Source organism: Neoarthrinium moseri (assembly GCF_022829205.1).
Source record: "Neoarthrinium moseri strain CBS 164.80 chromosome Unknown scaffold26_Wmoseri_CBS_16480, whole genome shotgun sequence".
Lineage (NCBI taxonomy): Eukaryota > Fungi > Ascomycota > Sordariomycetes > Amphisphaeriales > Apiosporaceae > Neoarthrinium > Neoarthrinium moseri.
Window position 1 is genome coordinate 237178 of NW_026055140.1, and position 15551 is coordinate 252728.

Consider the following 15551-nt stretch of genomic DNA (forward strand, 5'->3'; position numbering starts at 1 on the left):
CAAACCAGGTCATGCGTGTACTCTAAGGCCTGCCATCCTGCAAGCAATTGGTTCGATTGGTCTCGTCTAGGATTGAAGCTTTGCGTGAAGCTTTGCAATCACTTAAGCATTTTCCATATCTCGTGTTGTGTCTCTTCACATATTGCTTGTTCCAAACTCCAAACCCTGGTCCATCGTGATCCCAGCTCCTTGGTCATCACCCCTCAATACGAGTCGAGTCTGGCAAATTGCCCCATGGGGGGTCATGAGGGGGTGGGGAACTTGGCACTGAGATCCTCTTAGACCACGGCCAAATCTACTACCTATGCTACAATAAAGGCGTGGCTTTCTTGGTAGTGCTGCGCCCAGTTTCTGGGGTTCTGGGGGTTCTGGGGTGCCTCGCTTGTTCGCCATGTTCATTCCCAGCCGAAGCACATTATCTATGGGACAGCAGACAGGCAATACGGTGTCGGCAGATGCAACGGCCCAATGGGAGCCCGCGAAGTGGATGAGGCTAAGAGCGTTGGTGACCTAATCCGGAGAATATGTCAAGCCTTGGTCAAGGGTCTCTGGGAGTCGGTCTCGGGCTGGCGAACGGCATTGCGCGCCGTCTGATTGGTCGAGGGGGGAATTGATTGTCCTTAGACCAGCCTTACTTGCCGCGACCTACTGCACAGGACCCGATAGGTGCGCAGACGCCCCAGAACGGGCCTTCGTCATAGCCAGGAATAGCGGGCCAGGGGTTGGTACGCGCCCGGATCTCCCAGCATTTAGAAACACCAGGACCCTGGTGAGCCTCTTGTCGGAACTGGGCGTTATAGCCCGAATAGCCCGAATTGCCGCGCAGCAATCAGATGACTTTCATCGTCTGCACCAGTGTCAAACTCAGATCGAAGCAGGAATCCACAAGTATCCACGTAGGCGGGAAATCTACGACGAACTGCCGGCCAATCGTCATAGAGGAGCACAATCAATTCAGCATTAGCCTGCGTGGTGGTTGCCCAGGTACTGCACAGTTCAATGACATATTTGCCCTGGTCGGCAGATGGGGACGATATATTGATGAGTAACCAGCCACATCTGCCGCTTTAGGTAGTGCCCAAAAAGTGGAGTCAGCGACGGTAAGTTATTTATTTGGCTTCTATGTATGCATTCTTTCTATTCTATACAATGGGTATCAGTCCGAAAACCGACTACAGGCTCCTTGTAGACATGCTATGTTTATACAGGAATTTCCTTTCTCTCCAACACACGTTGCACCATCACCTTCGTAGCTGTTACGGAGATCCAGGACACCACCCACTTGACAATTGGTGTGCATCGCGAGATCTGTGCTCGACTAGACAGCCAATGTCTCTAGTTGAGGTGCCAGCGAATCTGGTCCGTTCGTTTCGTCCTTGTCAAAATCATTCGCGAGACCCTTGATACCGCTCTTATCGCCCGAGTCGAGGTAACCGCAGATTCGGCCCTTGGGATCCCGTTTCCTTCTAATCTCCATCAACTTCTTGCCGTTCTCTTGACTCCAGAACTTGGTCCCTCGGACCTGGAAGTCGGCATCGCCCATGTAGCTTCCGGTATCGTGTTTCTTCATCTCGCGCATCGTGCTGCGGACCCAGTTGGTGCAGCGCTCGTCGTCGGCCTCATTCTCCCAGACGGTGTATATGGCAAAATAGTGATCCGTTTGCATGCTAAGCGCCATGTCAGGCAGTGGGCGCCGCGATGTGGGGTTCATGGAAAAGTAGAGTGAAAAGGCCTTCTTGCTCGGCAGGGTCGTGAAGGCCTTCTCCAGCGCCGCAGGCACGTCCGCGTCGTTCTCGATGTACGCGTTCTCAGCGCAGTATCGGTGGTTCTTCGGGTTAGCCTCTCCTTGATTGACGTACTGCTGAGCAAGGCTCGTTGTGCCGCAGTATATCTCGAACTTGGAGTTGCTCGGTCGGCTATCGTGGATCGGTTTGAGGGCCTTTTCTGCCTCTTCTCGGTTTGGTTTGAAAGAGGTGAAGGCTGCGATCATCGAGATCTCGTCCTCCCCTTCGAGGTAGCGAGAGGTGCCCACAATCTCCGTACCTTCGTCTGCAGTTGGGCAGACCTGCGTAGGTTTAGCCAACTGCACCATGTACAACCTCAGCGTGCACATTGACTTACATCGATAACCCATTGAAGCACCTTCCTGTACTCCGAGATGAGGAAGATATAGACGGACTCATACAACTCCAACAACGGGCGAGTGTTGAGGTGGTACCGTACAATCACCGCCGGAAACCCTGGGATATGTCAGACTCTCGTCCGCGTCGGTGGACTGGCTTGGGATATCTTACCTGGCCCTGAGCCGCGCGCAGCCCAGTAGAGGTCGGCATTCTCGTTAGCACTGCAGTGGATCTCCTCTCCATCAGCAGTGACCACATCCAAGCTGTGGATCTGCTCGCACGACCAACCCCAGTTCTTGGGTTTCGGGTTAGCTGAACGCCCTTTGCACCAGATGGAGGAAGTGTACCAACCTTGCAATTCCAACCCATACCTCCCTGGAGCAGGAAGCCGCCTAGACCCACATCCGGGCAGTGTCCACCTGCAAAAAGCCTGCCCTTGGTCCTCAGGAACTCGTTCAGCTCTTTGCCGTGTGTAGGGGTGGTACAAGACACGATCTTGGAATCGTCATTGTAGCTGATTTCCCTGAAATTGCCCAGGTCAAGCAGGATGGCATCGTCCCGCACGCTCCATGCAGCCCAGCTGTGGCCACCGCTGCGGACAGAGACACGACAGTTCTCCTTGTTCGCGAGATCCACGGCTGCTTTGATGTGGGATGCCTTCGAGACGCGCACTACAGCTCGCGGCTGTCGCTTGGTGTCGCGGCGCACGTTGAAGACACGGCCCCATACCGCCTCATAGTATGTTTCGGGGTCCGTCGAGTCTCTCCAGACGATGGGGAGATCCCCCTGGTCTGTGGACTCGATTCCTTGGGTGTTGCCCATCTTGTAGTCGGTTGTGACACGTGGGTCCAGATGTCGGGCGGAACTTGGGCGTTGGCGGGTAGAGATTATCTCTACAGTGCAGGTATCCTACGGGCTGTCTCGATGCGTCTATATTCGTGCCTGTAGTCTGCTTGAGAGGACGGACTGAGATTCTTATATGAGTGACACGGAATCATCCATGCATCCCGCAACCCCGACCCGTGCTGCCCCAGTTTCAATAGTTGAAACTAGACCCCGCACCCCACGTTCCGATCGATCGTTGCGGCTCCCCACCTGCGGAACGACCCAATCTTGACTCGTGACAGTCGGTAGGCTTGAAGCTGCCCCAGAAAAGGCGCACATGGATGCCAGATTGTGTAGCGAGATCTACTCCATTCGGCGGATTGTAGGCCCAGATCGGACGGGTGGGGGGACGCGTTGGTAGTTCTCAGTGGTGTGGTTGTACAGATTCGGCCAATTATCCTGTCGTCTACCTGGCTTGGATGTGACATAAAAACACAGTACCATCTCAGGTTGCTGTAGGTATACGTATTGCCAACCTCCCCCAAGAGGATGAATCGAACGATGGTACGTGCAACCCTAGTTTCAGTACTGCCAGTTGAAGACCACCTGTGAAGTCGAGGTAGTCGCGCATGTGCTATCACGGCTATGAGACACTCGGCCTCGGAACGGCGATCGAACGGACCTCCCTCGGGGAGTGAGAAATGTCGAACCATACTGAGCTCCACTGTTCATGATGCAAGCATCTTACACAGGAGTCGACGGGGGGTTGTAAACGACCGCTGAGTCATCGTGGTGGACTTGATCCCCAGCGATCAGCCAGTCCGTGGTATACAGAAGTTCAAATCTGGGGTGACGGCCGAAGCCCCAAGAGCCCAGGCCTGTAAGCTAGGAATGTAGGGGTGCGCCACGGCCGCTGAGTTGCCCCACCGCCACTACAAAGCTGCAGCACTGCGGCGGTATGTGGTGGGTTGGATTTCAGCACCTTCTCATCGAGGGCCAAGACCTCTTCTGCTGCAGCACACATCAGACTCGAGATATACCTACTTGAGTACACCACGACTGGCCGTACGGTTAATCATCGACTTCTTCATGATTTCCCCGCCGTCTCCTTGATGTGCTCACATGTGGCAGACAGTGGGCTCTGCGCGCACTCTTGGCGGGCATGATTGGCCCCGGGCACTACTCAGACCCGCGCTGGCTTTCGCGCCGGAGGATCAGAGGGCGCAATTAGGTCGATCCACGGAACGCAGTAGCTCGAATATGGGTGCCTAGAGTAGCGGCTACTTGAAGCCTCAAAATTTTGAGGGCTTCTATGCGAGCCACCAACGAACGGTCAATCCAAGCTCGCACAAAACAGTCAAGCTCTGGAAGCCATTGCCATGACATCCGACCAAGAGAGCACCAGCTTTCTTAAGCGAAGCTTGGAGGAGTTGGGCCTCACTGCTGTCTACAACTCGCCCTTCGACGTCAAGCTACTCTGTTTTCAGCGATTCGTGCGGCTTTTCGCGTATGGCGCGTCCACGCTCATCCTCGTCGCCTATCTGGAGGCGCTGGGCATTTCGAAGACGCAGATTGGACTCTTCATGACCCTGACCCTTGCCGGCGATATCTGCATTAGCTTCTTCCTCACTCTTTTCGCCGACGCACTAGGCCGGAAGGCGATCCTGGTGCTTGGAGCCGCGTTAATGACAACCAGTGGCGTTGTCTTTGCTCTGTTTGGCAACTATTGGATTCTGCTTCTTGCGGCAATAGTCGGCGTCATCAGTCCAAGGTTAGACTATAATACATGCCCCCAAAATGGACCTTTCTGATACCTGATGTATAGCGGCAGCGAGATTGGCCCTTTTAGAGCCATTGAAGAAAGCATTGTTGCGCATTTGACCGAGCCGGGTGATAGAGCTCATGTATACGCTTGGTATAGCCTCTCAGGGTCCCTCGGTACCGCTTTTGGCATGTTGACAGGGGGTCTGACTATCCACCGCCTGATCAATGGCCTAGAGTGGGACAAGGTGCAGGCCTATCGTATCATCTTCTACATCTATGCTGGCCTCGGCGTGCTGAAGACAATCTTGGCTCTGATGCTAAGCCACAAGGTCGAATCTGAGAAGAAACAAGAGCAAGCGCGTTCAAGAGCCAATGGCAGCGAAACTACGCCTCTTCTAGATGGCGACGCTGTGCCATCGGAGACAGTAGCTGCCGTACCGCCGAAAAGAGGCTTCCGGTCCTTGCTCCCGGACGTAAGCAAGGAGAGCATTGGGATGTTGATAGAGCTCTGCTTCCTGTTTGCCTTGGACTCTTTTGCATCCGGTTTAGCTACAATGTAAGCCATTGACCTCTTCTCCCAGTCCGTCGACTAACAGGTATAGCTCCTGGATTACATACTTCTTTCATACACGCTTCAATATTGAAGAAGGAAGACTAGGGACGATCTTCCTCGTCACAAGCATAGTCACCGCTGCGTCTATGCTTCTAGCTGCATCAGTTTCCAGGAGACTTGGCAATATCAAAGTAAGGACCTCTTCAGCCGCTCCACGAAACTCGTACTAAAGACTTTGCAGACCATGGTCTGCACGCACCTCCCTTCTTCGGTGTGCCTGGCCTTGATACCACTTCCAAATGAAGTGCACTGGTCTCTTCTTTTCCTCGTGTTGCGCGCCTGCACTCAGTCCATGGACACGCCTCCCAGGTCTGCCTTTCTCGCCATGATGATCCTGCCAGCGGAGCGCACGGCCGTCATGGGAACGATCAACGTCGTGAGGACCTCGTCTCAGACGTTAGGACCCCTGATTACTGGGGTCTTGGCAGAGAAGAACCTTCTCTGGGTATCTTTTGTGATCGCAGGCGGGTTGAAGGCCTGCTACGATCTCGGACTGCTCGTTATGTTCAAGAACAGGGAAAAGGAAAGAGAAAGAACGGAGCAGGAGAGACACGAAGAGGATCGCTCAGACGGCGCTCGATCGGACAACTCGTGATATATCAAAAGGGAGATAAGCAATGAGGTAGAGAATTTATCTTGTTGTTACAAATGCTGGACTGCCTGGAACGATGGCTTCTACTGAGGAGCCTTCGGCTTCACTGGACCTATTCCGACTCTACGCAGAGTTGACCCTAGCCGCATGCTCGTATACCAGAGGCTGTGCCTCCGAGTCATCCAGGAAGATCGTGAACCCATCATCGTGGTTTCGGCCGTAGGAAAAGTTGGAGAAGCCAAACTGCCAATACATGTCCGGCATCTCGGCCTCCTCCATAATACTCTGCCAGCCGCCAAGGACGGCGACGCGGGTCTCGTTCTCGGCAGCCACCTTGCCCAGGTTCGCGAGCCGTGCCTCCGGGGTCAACCAGCCGTACTCCTCGTGCACGACGGGCTTGCCGGCGCGCTGGCCGGCGGCGGCGTGGTCGCGGACCCACTGGTTGGCCCACTCGACCGTCTTGGACCACCAGTCCGGGTACGAGTGGAAGACGCCGAAGTCGATGTTGGGCAGGGCGATCTCGTGGTCGAAGTCGCCGCCGTCGGAGCCGGCGTAGGCCCAGTCGTCGGACCCGCCCGCCAGGTTGAACTCGCCCTCGCCGCCCCACGTCACCAGGTGGTGCGGGTCGAGGCTCTTGACGTAGGCGCTCATCTCGTCGATCCAGCCGCTGAGCGTCGCCGTCGTGCAGTTGGCGCTGCGCGGCAGGTTGCGCGTCGCGTCGGCCCCGCAGCGCGGCTCGTTGGCCAGCTCCCACGCCATAATGGCCGGCGAGTCGCGGTACCGGGTGACGAAGGTGTTGACGTAGTTCTTGTAGGCGTCTTTGATCTGCGGCAGGACGTAGAACTAGAACAAGTTGGAAACAGGTCAGCGATCAGTCTTATCGAGTGAGTCCAAAACGATTAGGACGCTCTTACATCGTCGTGATACTGCCCACCGAGGTTGACAGTGTAGACGTCCATACCGCCATAGTCGGCCCAGTTGTTGGTGAAGGCGACAATGAGCTTGATGCCAACGTTGGCAGCGGCATTGACCACCTTGTCGAAGGCGCTGATGTCAATTGTCGGGGTGCCGTTTTCCCAGCGCTGGAAGATAACCTCGGTCGTGCCGGCGCCCTCGTTTCCGTACTGAGGCAAGCCATTGGGGTTGTACGTCACGTTCTTGTCGTTAAAGCCCCAAGTTCGAAACACCTTGAGGCCGGCATCTTTGGCAGCTTGAAGTCCCAGTTCGACATCGGCTTGGTTCTGGAGCAGTAGTAGCAGACGTTAGCCTCGTGCCATAGACTAGATGAGTCAAACTTTTGTTGATGAAGGCCACTCACGTTGTTGAAAGGGAAATAGTACGCATTGCTGCCAGCGAAGTAGAAGTCTTCACCATCGAGCTGGAACTTGGTGCCCTTGGTTGTCACGAAGCCCTCTGGAACTTGCCTGGCAGATGGACGAGCATCTACTTGGGATGCTAGTAGAGCGGCTGGAACCGCGCTCACAAGATTGAAGCGCATATTGACGGTTTGGCTACTTCAGGACACTGCGACCTGAAAGATACTACATAAATCTCTTTTTTTTCTTTGGCGGCTCAACGTCATTTATACCATCCGCGCTTTCTAGTAAGTCGACGCGATTGCTATACCCCATTGAAGATGGCGGAGACTGTTGGCCCGTCGTGACTGTTCTGGCCTAACGCTGTCTTGGAGCCGTAGGCTTGGGGTTGCAAGATCCTCCAATAAGAATGCGGGATTGCTTGGGGGATAGACTATTCGGGAACCCAACCGAGATCCCCTGTCCCCAAATCTTGGATCATCGTCGGTAACTCTGCACGAAGCGACCTGACAGTTGGAGAAGATGAGGAGATATGAGGAGAAGCCCTTGTCACTCCGGGGGCGAGTGGGTAACCTGAGGAGAGATTTCCCCAAGACTCCATCGTATGTTGGGCGAAGGCACATGTGAAGCCATTGCCCTGCCTGACGGGCTTGGTGCTGTGGAGCGGCGTTGGTTCTCACGGAAACAGATATCTTGCCGGTCAACCATGCGAATGAGATGATAATATGACGGAATGTCTATGCATTGCTCTTCTCGTGACCAGCGGTTGCGACCTCGAGTATGCGTTCCTCCAGGCCTCCAACATGAACAAACTTGACCCCTGCCTTCTCCAGCTTGGCCTTGCCCGAGTTGTCGCTCACAAACTTCTCGGGCTCTTGAACGCCCACGTAGACAGTCTTGATCTTGCCCCCGATGTTCAAAATCCGGTCGACACAGGGCAAGTTCCCGCTCAGACGGAATGAACAGGGCTCCATGGTGGTGTAAAGGGCAACTTCAACAGGGAGGATGTCGGAGAGCTGGCCTGCATCTATGGAATGCTTTGATGCCAGCTTCTCAAAGCAGCACTGTTCTGCATGTGTGTTTCCTGGCAGCTCCAGAGTATAGCCGGTTGACAGGATCTCATTGGTAGCTACATCGAGGAGGACAGCGCCGACTCTGTAGTTTGTGGGTTTGGGCGGCGATTGCGTTGCCAAGGACAAGGCGTACTTCAGGTACGATGCATGATCTCCAGCCGTTATAGATAGTGCGAGGTCTGCCATTATAAAGATCTCCTGGGGAGGCGCGGAGCGAAGTAAACCGTGTGTATCGTAGTGTAAGCCAGCGACGGCTTCATTTGCAGAAGTCACATCAAAGTGACTGAAGCTACCTCGGGACCAGCAATGTGCACTACTACCCCGCGGATGCATAACTACTTAAGCACACCGACACTTATCGATAAGCCAATTGCCTGCATAATCCTGTCCCTGCTACTTACCGTCACTGCCAGGGCCAGGGTCTATCCCATCTATCTGAACGCGTCTGACGCGCAGCCAACCGATCACGAAATACGAACTCGCTCACACCACCCGAGCTCCTCAAGAAACATCATCAAGTCGCAACCCAATTTCCAACCCGGCGACTACTTCTTCCGGTCTCACACGGCACTGAGCAACACCAATATGTCTGATTCCGAGTCGGAGGATATCCTCCAGGGCGACCAAGCCAACATTGATCCCTACGAGGTTCTCGAGGTCGACCGCGAAGCCAGCGCAGACAAGATCAAGTCGGCGTATCGCAAGCAAGCCCTGCGAACCCACCCAGGTACGAAATCGGGACCACTGTGGTTTCTTTGGGTCGAAAAGGCTCTCTAATACCCAATGCAGACAAGGTCCAGGGCTCCGAGTCCGAGAAGCAGGCCGCCAAGGAAAAGTTCCAGCAGGTCGCACTTGCCTACGCCGTCCTCTCCGATCCCGTACGTCGAAAGCGATACGATGCGACGGGTGAAACTTCAGAGTCACTTGGCGGATCCGACTTTGCCTGGAGCGACTTCTACCAAGAACAATTCCGCGATGCCATTTCCGAAGATGCGATCAAGAAGTTCGCCGACGAGTACAAGAACTCGGACGAGGAGAAGGACGACCTGCTAGTTGCGTACGAGAAACACGAGGGCAACATGGATGGCATCTACGAGGAGGTTATGTTGAGTAACGTCCTGGAGGACGACGAGCGTTTCCGCGCGATCATCGACGAAGCAATTGCCAACAAGGACGTCGAGGCTTACAAGACATACACCAAGGAGTCCAAGAAGTCCAAGAATGCACGCATCAAGGCCGCTCAGGGCGAGGCGACAGAGGCTGAGGACTATGCCAAGGAACTCGGTGTCCACGACAAGCTTTTCGGCAACAAGGGGAAGCAGGGCAAGAAGGGCAAGAAGGATCCCGAGGCTGATCTGGCGGCGCTCATTCAACGCAACCAGAAGTCACGCAGCGGCTTTCTGGACAACCTGGCGGCAAAATACGGCGGTGCAGATTTTGAAGAGCCATCGGAGGAGGCCTTCCAGGCTGCGGCTCAGAAGCTGAAGAGGAAAGCACCGGCAGAGAGCTCCAAGTCTGGGAAGGGCGGTCGGGCCAAGAAGGCAAAGTCCTGAAGATTGTACCTGGTTTGATGCGCGGCATAATTGGCGTTTTCTGGAGTTGAAGGCTGGGTTGTTGGGAAGGGAAGGGAAGGGGCATGGCTTGCGATGGGTTGATCTGATTTCGGGCGCGTACCCCATCCAGCAAGCTCGCAAGGATTTATGGAGCCTCTGCTTCGTGTTCTTATAGCACGAAAGAAAACTATACAATACTACCAGACCATGCACTTGGTTCACTAGGGTTCCGATCTATTGTCTATTGGTGAAGCTATGTGTTCCAGTGGCCAAGACACTTGTCGGGCTACTGGGCTAGCCTATAGCGTATCACCTGGCCAACAGGTGACGCGGGGACCCTGCAACGACGCGCCTGTCTCTTAATTGAAAATGTGCGGCACTCCAGTTCCATGGGCCAAGACACCCTCACGATTGTCGCTGCCTCGCTATCCGCCAGGGTCTCAGCTCTACACTACACCATGCCATGACAAGTGCTGCGGTGCCCGACTACGAAGAGTACCCACAGTATTGCTATCACTTGTCGCCGACCATCACCAAGTGGTGCCCGTTTCGGGCGAGCGATATCCCGCAGCTGCGATGGCATCCCGGGTTCCAAGGTAATTCCGCCTCGAATGCTTCGGGGCCACTGTTCTCACCTGCGCGTCAGGCCAAGATGATACCTTCTTCCACCTGAACCACCCCATCCGATGGGTGCGCGTGGTTGGGGTCGTGGTGGCAATTGATTCCTTTCAAACTCGCCGTGTCTACACAGTAGACGACAGCACTGGAGTATGCATCGAGTGCTCCGTCAGCATCCCCCAGCCTGCCGACCCGAAGCACACAGCGCATACTGCTGTCAAGGCAGAGTCCGCCGCGGAGCCGGCAGCAGATCTGTACCCCGATGTCGACGTAGGCATGGTCGTCGACGTCAAAGGGAACCTGAAGCTGTTTCGGGACCAGAAGGTGATCAAGATCCAGAAGCTGCAGAGGATCCGGTCGACAAACCAGGAGGTCCAGTTCTGGAACAAGATCAGGGACTTTAGATCGGAGGTGCTGAGCAAGCCCTGGGTCCTGGACAGGAAGGTTCTGCGCCGCCTGGAGAAGGAGAACAAGACAGACGCGGACAGCAAGGGCAGGGAGAACAAGAAGAGGCGGCATAGGCGCGAGGAGGACGCCAGATCTCATGCTACAGGAGGAGACCGCACCCGTTCTCGAAACGCGTATGGAGGATCGTCATTGAGGAAACCATACCAACCATCAAAGTTACGTTCAGTAGCGGCCGCTGATGACAGTCAATACGACGCTTTGGGATTATGAGGCTCAATGATCTGCTACCCCGTATGGCTGCAGACGCCACCATGTCAATAGCACTTGTTGGTATATATAAAACTACTGCTGGATTTCGACAATGATCTCACGTGCTACATCCAAGGCGGACCCCCCGTCTCAGACCCCACATGGAAGATGCACACAGACTAGACGGACGACACTGGTGGAAGGGTCTACATACGACTGCTGTGTGCTGTCGGATGAGGTATCCCGAGTATCCCGAGTATCCCGAGCGATCCAATATTTACGTGAGCTGTCTCGCCTCGGAGAGACAGACAACTCGTGGCTTCGCGTCGCATGCAAATCATTAGTGGGGCTCTGCGTGCACTTTCAACGTCATTCGTTCATCCCCCGGATTTCTGGCTTCAGAGACACTTGGCAGACCCGACTCTTTCACGACCGCCACGAGACATCGGCGCGGTAAATACAGCGAGACTATAGATCGCTCGGACCACTGCAACTCATCAGATATCATTAGGAGGTCGTTGCAGCAAAGCCACGGCCCTTTACGACGGGTGTAGTCGACATTGCCGTATGTTCGCTGCTCCTGATCGTAGCTTCCGTCCAAAGCTGATGCTCAGGAAAGTGCCCGGCTGCACATCATCCCGCCCAGCCACGGAGAAGAAGAGTCAAGCTCTCGATACTTGGTGATGCTCTTCGGCTCAGCATTCATGGGCTTTATTGGCGACCTAAACCAACCCACCCCTCCTTCGTATTCCTAGAGAGATTCGTCCGAGCATTCCAATCGCGTTTCTAGACCTCACTCGCTTGACTCACCTGGTAAGACACCTCATATCGTCTCCTAAGTAACCATCCGGCATTCTCGTTAGAGAACTGCCTCAATGATAGACGACCCCGACGGCGTACAAGTGTCGCCAAACCCTGAAAAGCCACGAGCCCGTAAGTTTTGAACCTTCGATGTTGGTGTGACAACAACGACGTCCACCACCACTCGGTACACATTATACGGACTATATCTCGATATCTCTGGCATATTGCTTGCTCAATTCGACCTGACGTTCTGCGTCCTACCCCCTGTCTGATAGCAGGGCCTCCACAGACTCTCCTCGATCCCTTCCTGTCGTGTGTGATCATGTTGATTCATCTCTTACTAACGATTCTCCAGGTCAGTCCAAGTCGAGGCGTACCACTACCTGGGTACAGAGAGGAATACCTGCCGCTTCCGGTCACGCCAACTGCAAGCCAAGAACCGGACCGTTATAAAGAAAGCTACCGGCCTGTATCCGTCCTCACTACTTCCGTTACGGGTGTTGTGGCTCAGGTACTGCCTCCTCTCTCGACGACCACACCAAATACGGACGGGACTGTTGTTACGTCTCTAGAGACAGAAGGAAGGTCAAGTGTTTACCCCTTTCCCACTAACAGCATCCCAGATCCCTCGTTGCTCATCGTGAGCCTCGGGCCGGCTGATCAACCTTCACCCAAAACTACAACACCACCCCAACCCGCGCAGCCTACGCCTTCGTGTGAATTACCGTCACCAAGCAGTGTGATACCCCCTAACACCCCTTCACCGGCTCAGCCAACACCCGCGAGTGAACAGCCGTTCTCGAGCCCTGTAGCTCCTCCGAATACAGCCCCTCCGGCAGAAGCAGAGCCCACGAGTGAACCCCCGTCCTCAAACAGTGCACCTCCGAACACACCACCCCCGGCAGAACCAGAGCCCTCGGGTGAAGCTTCGTTCTCAGATAGTGTACTTCCCGAAACACCAACCCTGGCTCAGCCACCACCCGCGAGTGAACCTCCAGCCTCAAGCACTTTACTTCCCACGACTACGAACTTGCCTCTAGAGAATACGGCACCTTCGAGTGAGGCGCCGACACCGTCGGAGACCCAGCCATCAGAACCCCAGCCATCGGATACCTCGCCCACGATGCCTGAGATTGATGCTTCAACGGATCTCTTCGCTGCACCTATTGCATTGAACGCGCCTGCGGCGATCTTTCAGGTTCGCACAGATCATCCGGTGCCTCGGCTTGGTATTACCAGCACAGGTCCGCATCAGACAAACAAGTTTTACGCCAACTTCTTCTTGGGCAATCAGAATGCCCCGACCTATGTACATCCATACTCCGTCGCATGGGCGAAGGGCCAGGGGGCCTCCGCCAGCTGGGGTTTGTCGGTGTCGCATATTGAGGCCAGCCAGAGGGTCTACGGCCAAGCATCATCTGGAACGAACGCTGTGCGATACTTCTTGAATCCGGTTGGCATCCAGTCGCTATGCCTCTCAGCCGTCGAGCTTGGATCCACGACGGCACTTACACTTGACAGCATGCAATCACAGTCCGTCAACGTGAACCTTCTGGACAAGTCAGGAGGCAGGACTTTGGTGACTTTTCCGCTAGTTCAAGGCATGGCGTTTGTGACGGCGGTGTATCAAGGGTCAACTCCAGCAATCAACTCTGGAGTCTTCTTCAAGACCGTCACGAAGTCGACGAACGGACCGAAAGCTGGCGTCACGAAATACACCATCTACCTCGAGGACGGAAAAGTGTGGCACGTGTATGCATACTCGTCGAGAGGCGAGACCTTGGACTTGAACGTTGTAAATAATGGGTTTGCGAGGGCTTCTAGACCCTTCAACGGCATTATACAAGTCACGAAGGATCCGGGGAATGCCGAGGGTGTCCTGGATGCGGCATCAGGGGCCTACCCGACGGCTGTAACACTTTCGGGCGCTGTTGCCAACACGCAGGGTAGCTATACCTTCACCTACACCAAAGCGGGTATCTCGGATACCAAGCTCCTGATGTATGCCTTGCCGCACCATACCGAATGTTTTGATGCAAACACCAACAAAGGCCTCACCACAGTGAAGCTTCAGACGACCACCAAAGGAATAGCGACCGCTGTGGTTGGAGATGCGTGGACGATGGTGGAGCCTAATATGCCAGTCTCCATGGACTTTGCTCCCTGGGATCCGGTCAAGGGACCTCAGAAAACACTGAAGGCATCCTACATCAATACAATTGCGCCTGTCGCCCTGAAAGAAATTTCGCAGAACATGGAACAGCAATCAGACCAGAACTCCATGTACTTTAGTGGAAAGGTACGGCATGCACTAATATCATTGCTTCGTTAGGCTAATGTGTTTGACAGGCACTTGCGAAGTTCGCTCAGCTGTGCTATGTTGTGAACGACCTTTTACAGAATCAGAGGCTGGCCCAGACCGGACTGAATAATCTGAAAGCTGCTTTCAGTCGGTTCACGCTCAATCGGCAGCAGTTCCCGCTGTATTACGAGAGTATGTCGCTATTGATTCATGATAACGGAACCATGCTGACTCTCACTAGGCGCTTGGGGTGGCCTTGTTTCTTCGGCAACTTACCAGACAGGAAACAATGGTGCAGATTTCGGCAACACGTACTATAATGATCACCACTTTCACTATGGCTACTTTATCCTCGCCGCTTCCATCATTGGATATCTTGATCCTTCGTGGCTGACAAAGACAAACATCGACTATGTAAACACATTGGTCAGAGACGTGGCCAACCCAAGCAGCCAGGATAAGTACTTTCCAGTATTCCGCAACTTCGACTGGTACCACGGGCACAGCTGGGCTCATGGCTTGTATGAGACCCTTGATGGCAAGGTGAGTCAAACACCGGTGATACCCCTTGCCACCTTGCAAGCTGGAAACTGACTTCTCCTTAAGGACCAAGAATCGAGCTCGGAAGATGCCATGCATGCTTATGCGATCAAGATGTGGGGGAAGACAATCAAGGATGCCAGAATGGAAGGCCGGGGTAATCTGATGCTTTCCGTGATCCAGAGGTCTCTCAGCAATTACTACCTATACACCTCAGACAACAAAGTGCAGCCCTCGAACTTTATTGGGAACCGAGTTGCCGGCATTCTGTTTGAGAACAAGATCGACCACACGACATACTTTGGTACGAACATTGAGTATATCCAGGGGATCCACATGCTGCCGCTTTTGCCCAGTACAAAGCTCACCAGGCCAGCCATCTTTGTGAATGAGGAGTGGCAGACCTACTTTAGCAACGGACGTGCCGACCAGGTCGAAGGAGGCTGGAGAGGCATTCTATACGGCAACCTGGCAACTGTCGATCAGAAGACGGCGTGGGACTTCTTCACCGCAAAGAACTTCGATCCGGCTTGGCTGGACGGCGGTGTTTCTCTCACATGGTATCAGGCGTACACAGCTGCGCTCATGGGGTGAACAATGCTACACAAGACTCAAGAAATTGATGGACGAGTATGATTTGGACGACAAATGACAGGATGAAAGACACATGATTGATGCAAGCATTGATGCTTTAGACTTACGATTCGCATTAGACTGGATGGATCACTCTCCTTTTGCATTTACGCTGTAGGATTAGACAGATTGAGTATG

General features: G+C 54.2%; 7 protein-coding genes across 7 annotated transcripts; 4 read left to right on the forward strand and 3 right to left on the reverse strand.

The window, feature by feature from the left end:
• Positions 1-1318: 1318 nt before the first annotated feature.
• JN550_007051 (uncharacterized protein) lies at positions 1319-2945 on the reverse strand (the record flags this gene model as incomplete). Its single annotated transcript, XM_049318858.1, has 4 exons — positions 1319-2065; positions 2122-2240; positions 2295-2418; positions 2475-2945. 4 exons carry the CDS (start codon positions 2943-2945, stop codon positions 1319-1321), a joined length of 1461 nt encoding a protein of 486 aa, XP_049170946.1.
• A 1382-nt stretch (positions 2946-4327) lies between these two features.
• JN550_007052 (uncharacterized protein) lies at positions 4328-5920 on the forward strand (the record flags this gene model as incomplete). Its single annotated transcript, XM_049318859.1, has 4 exons — positions 4328-4719; positions 4774-5268; positions 5315-5456; positions 5507-5920. 4 exons carry the CDS (start codon positions 4328-4330, stop codon positions 5918-5920), a joined length of 1443 nt encoding a protein of 480 aa, XP_049170947.1.
• Positions 5921-6040: 120 nt separating this feature from the next.
• JN550_007053 (uncharacterized protein) lies at positions 6041-7415 on the reverse strand (the record flags this gene model as incomplete). Its single annotated transcript, XM_049318861.1, has 3 exons — positions 6041-6760; positions 6832-7158; positions 7236-7415. 3 exons carry the CDS (start codon positions 7413-7415, stop codon positions 6041-6043), a joined length of 1227 nt encoding a protein of 408 aa, XP_049170948.1.
• Positions 7416-7970: 555 nt separating this feature from the next.
• Positions 7971-8492, reverse strand: JN550_007054 (uncharacterized protein; the record flags this gene model as incomplete). The annotated part of the gene is made up of 1 exon (XM_049318862.1): positions 7971-8492. The coding sequence occupies one exon, from the start codon at positions 8490-8492 to the stop codon at positions 7971-7973; it is 522 nt and encodes a 173-aa protein (XP_049170949.1).
• A 120-nt stretch (positions 8493-8612) lies between these two features.
• On the forward strand, positions 8613-9859 carry JN550_007055 (uncharacterized protein; the record flags this gene model as incomplete). The annotated part of the gene is made up of 2 exons (XM_049318863.1): positions 8613-9033; positions 9096-9859. The coding sequence occupies 2 exons, from the start codon at positions 8613-8615 to the stop codon at positions 9857-9859; spliced, it is 1185 nt and encodes a 394-aa protein (XP_049170950.1).
• Positions 9860-10322: 463 nt separating this feature from the next.
• Positions 10323-11155, forward strand: JN550_007056 (uncharacterized protein; the record flags this gene model as incomplete). Its single annotated transcript, XM_049318864.1, has 2 exons — positions 10323-10455; positions 10506-11155. The coding sequence occupies 2 exons, from the start codon at positions 10323-10325 to the stop codon at positions 11153-11155; spliced, it is 783 nt and encodes a 260-aa protein (XP_049170951.1).
• Positions 11156-12009: 854 nt separating this feature from the next.
• On the forward strand, positions 12010-15374 carry JN550_007057 (uncharacterized protein; the record flags this gene model as incomplete). The annotated part of the gene is made up of 6 exons (XM_049318865.1): positions 12010-12067; positions 12294-12311; positions 12562-14237; positions 14288-14432; positions 14482-14783; positions 14847-15374. The coding sequence occupies 6 exons, from the start codon at positions 12010-12012 to the stop codon at positions 15372-15374; spliced, it is 2727 nt and encodes a 908-aa protein (XP_049170952.1).
• Positions 15375-15551: the final 177 nt, after the last annotated feature.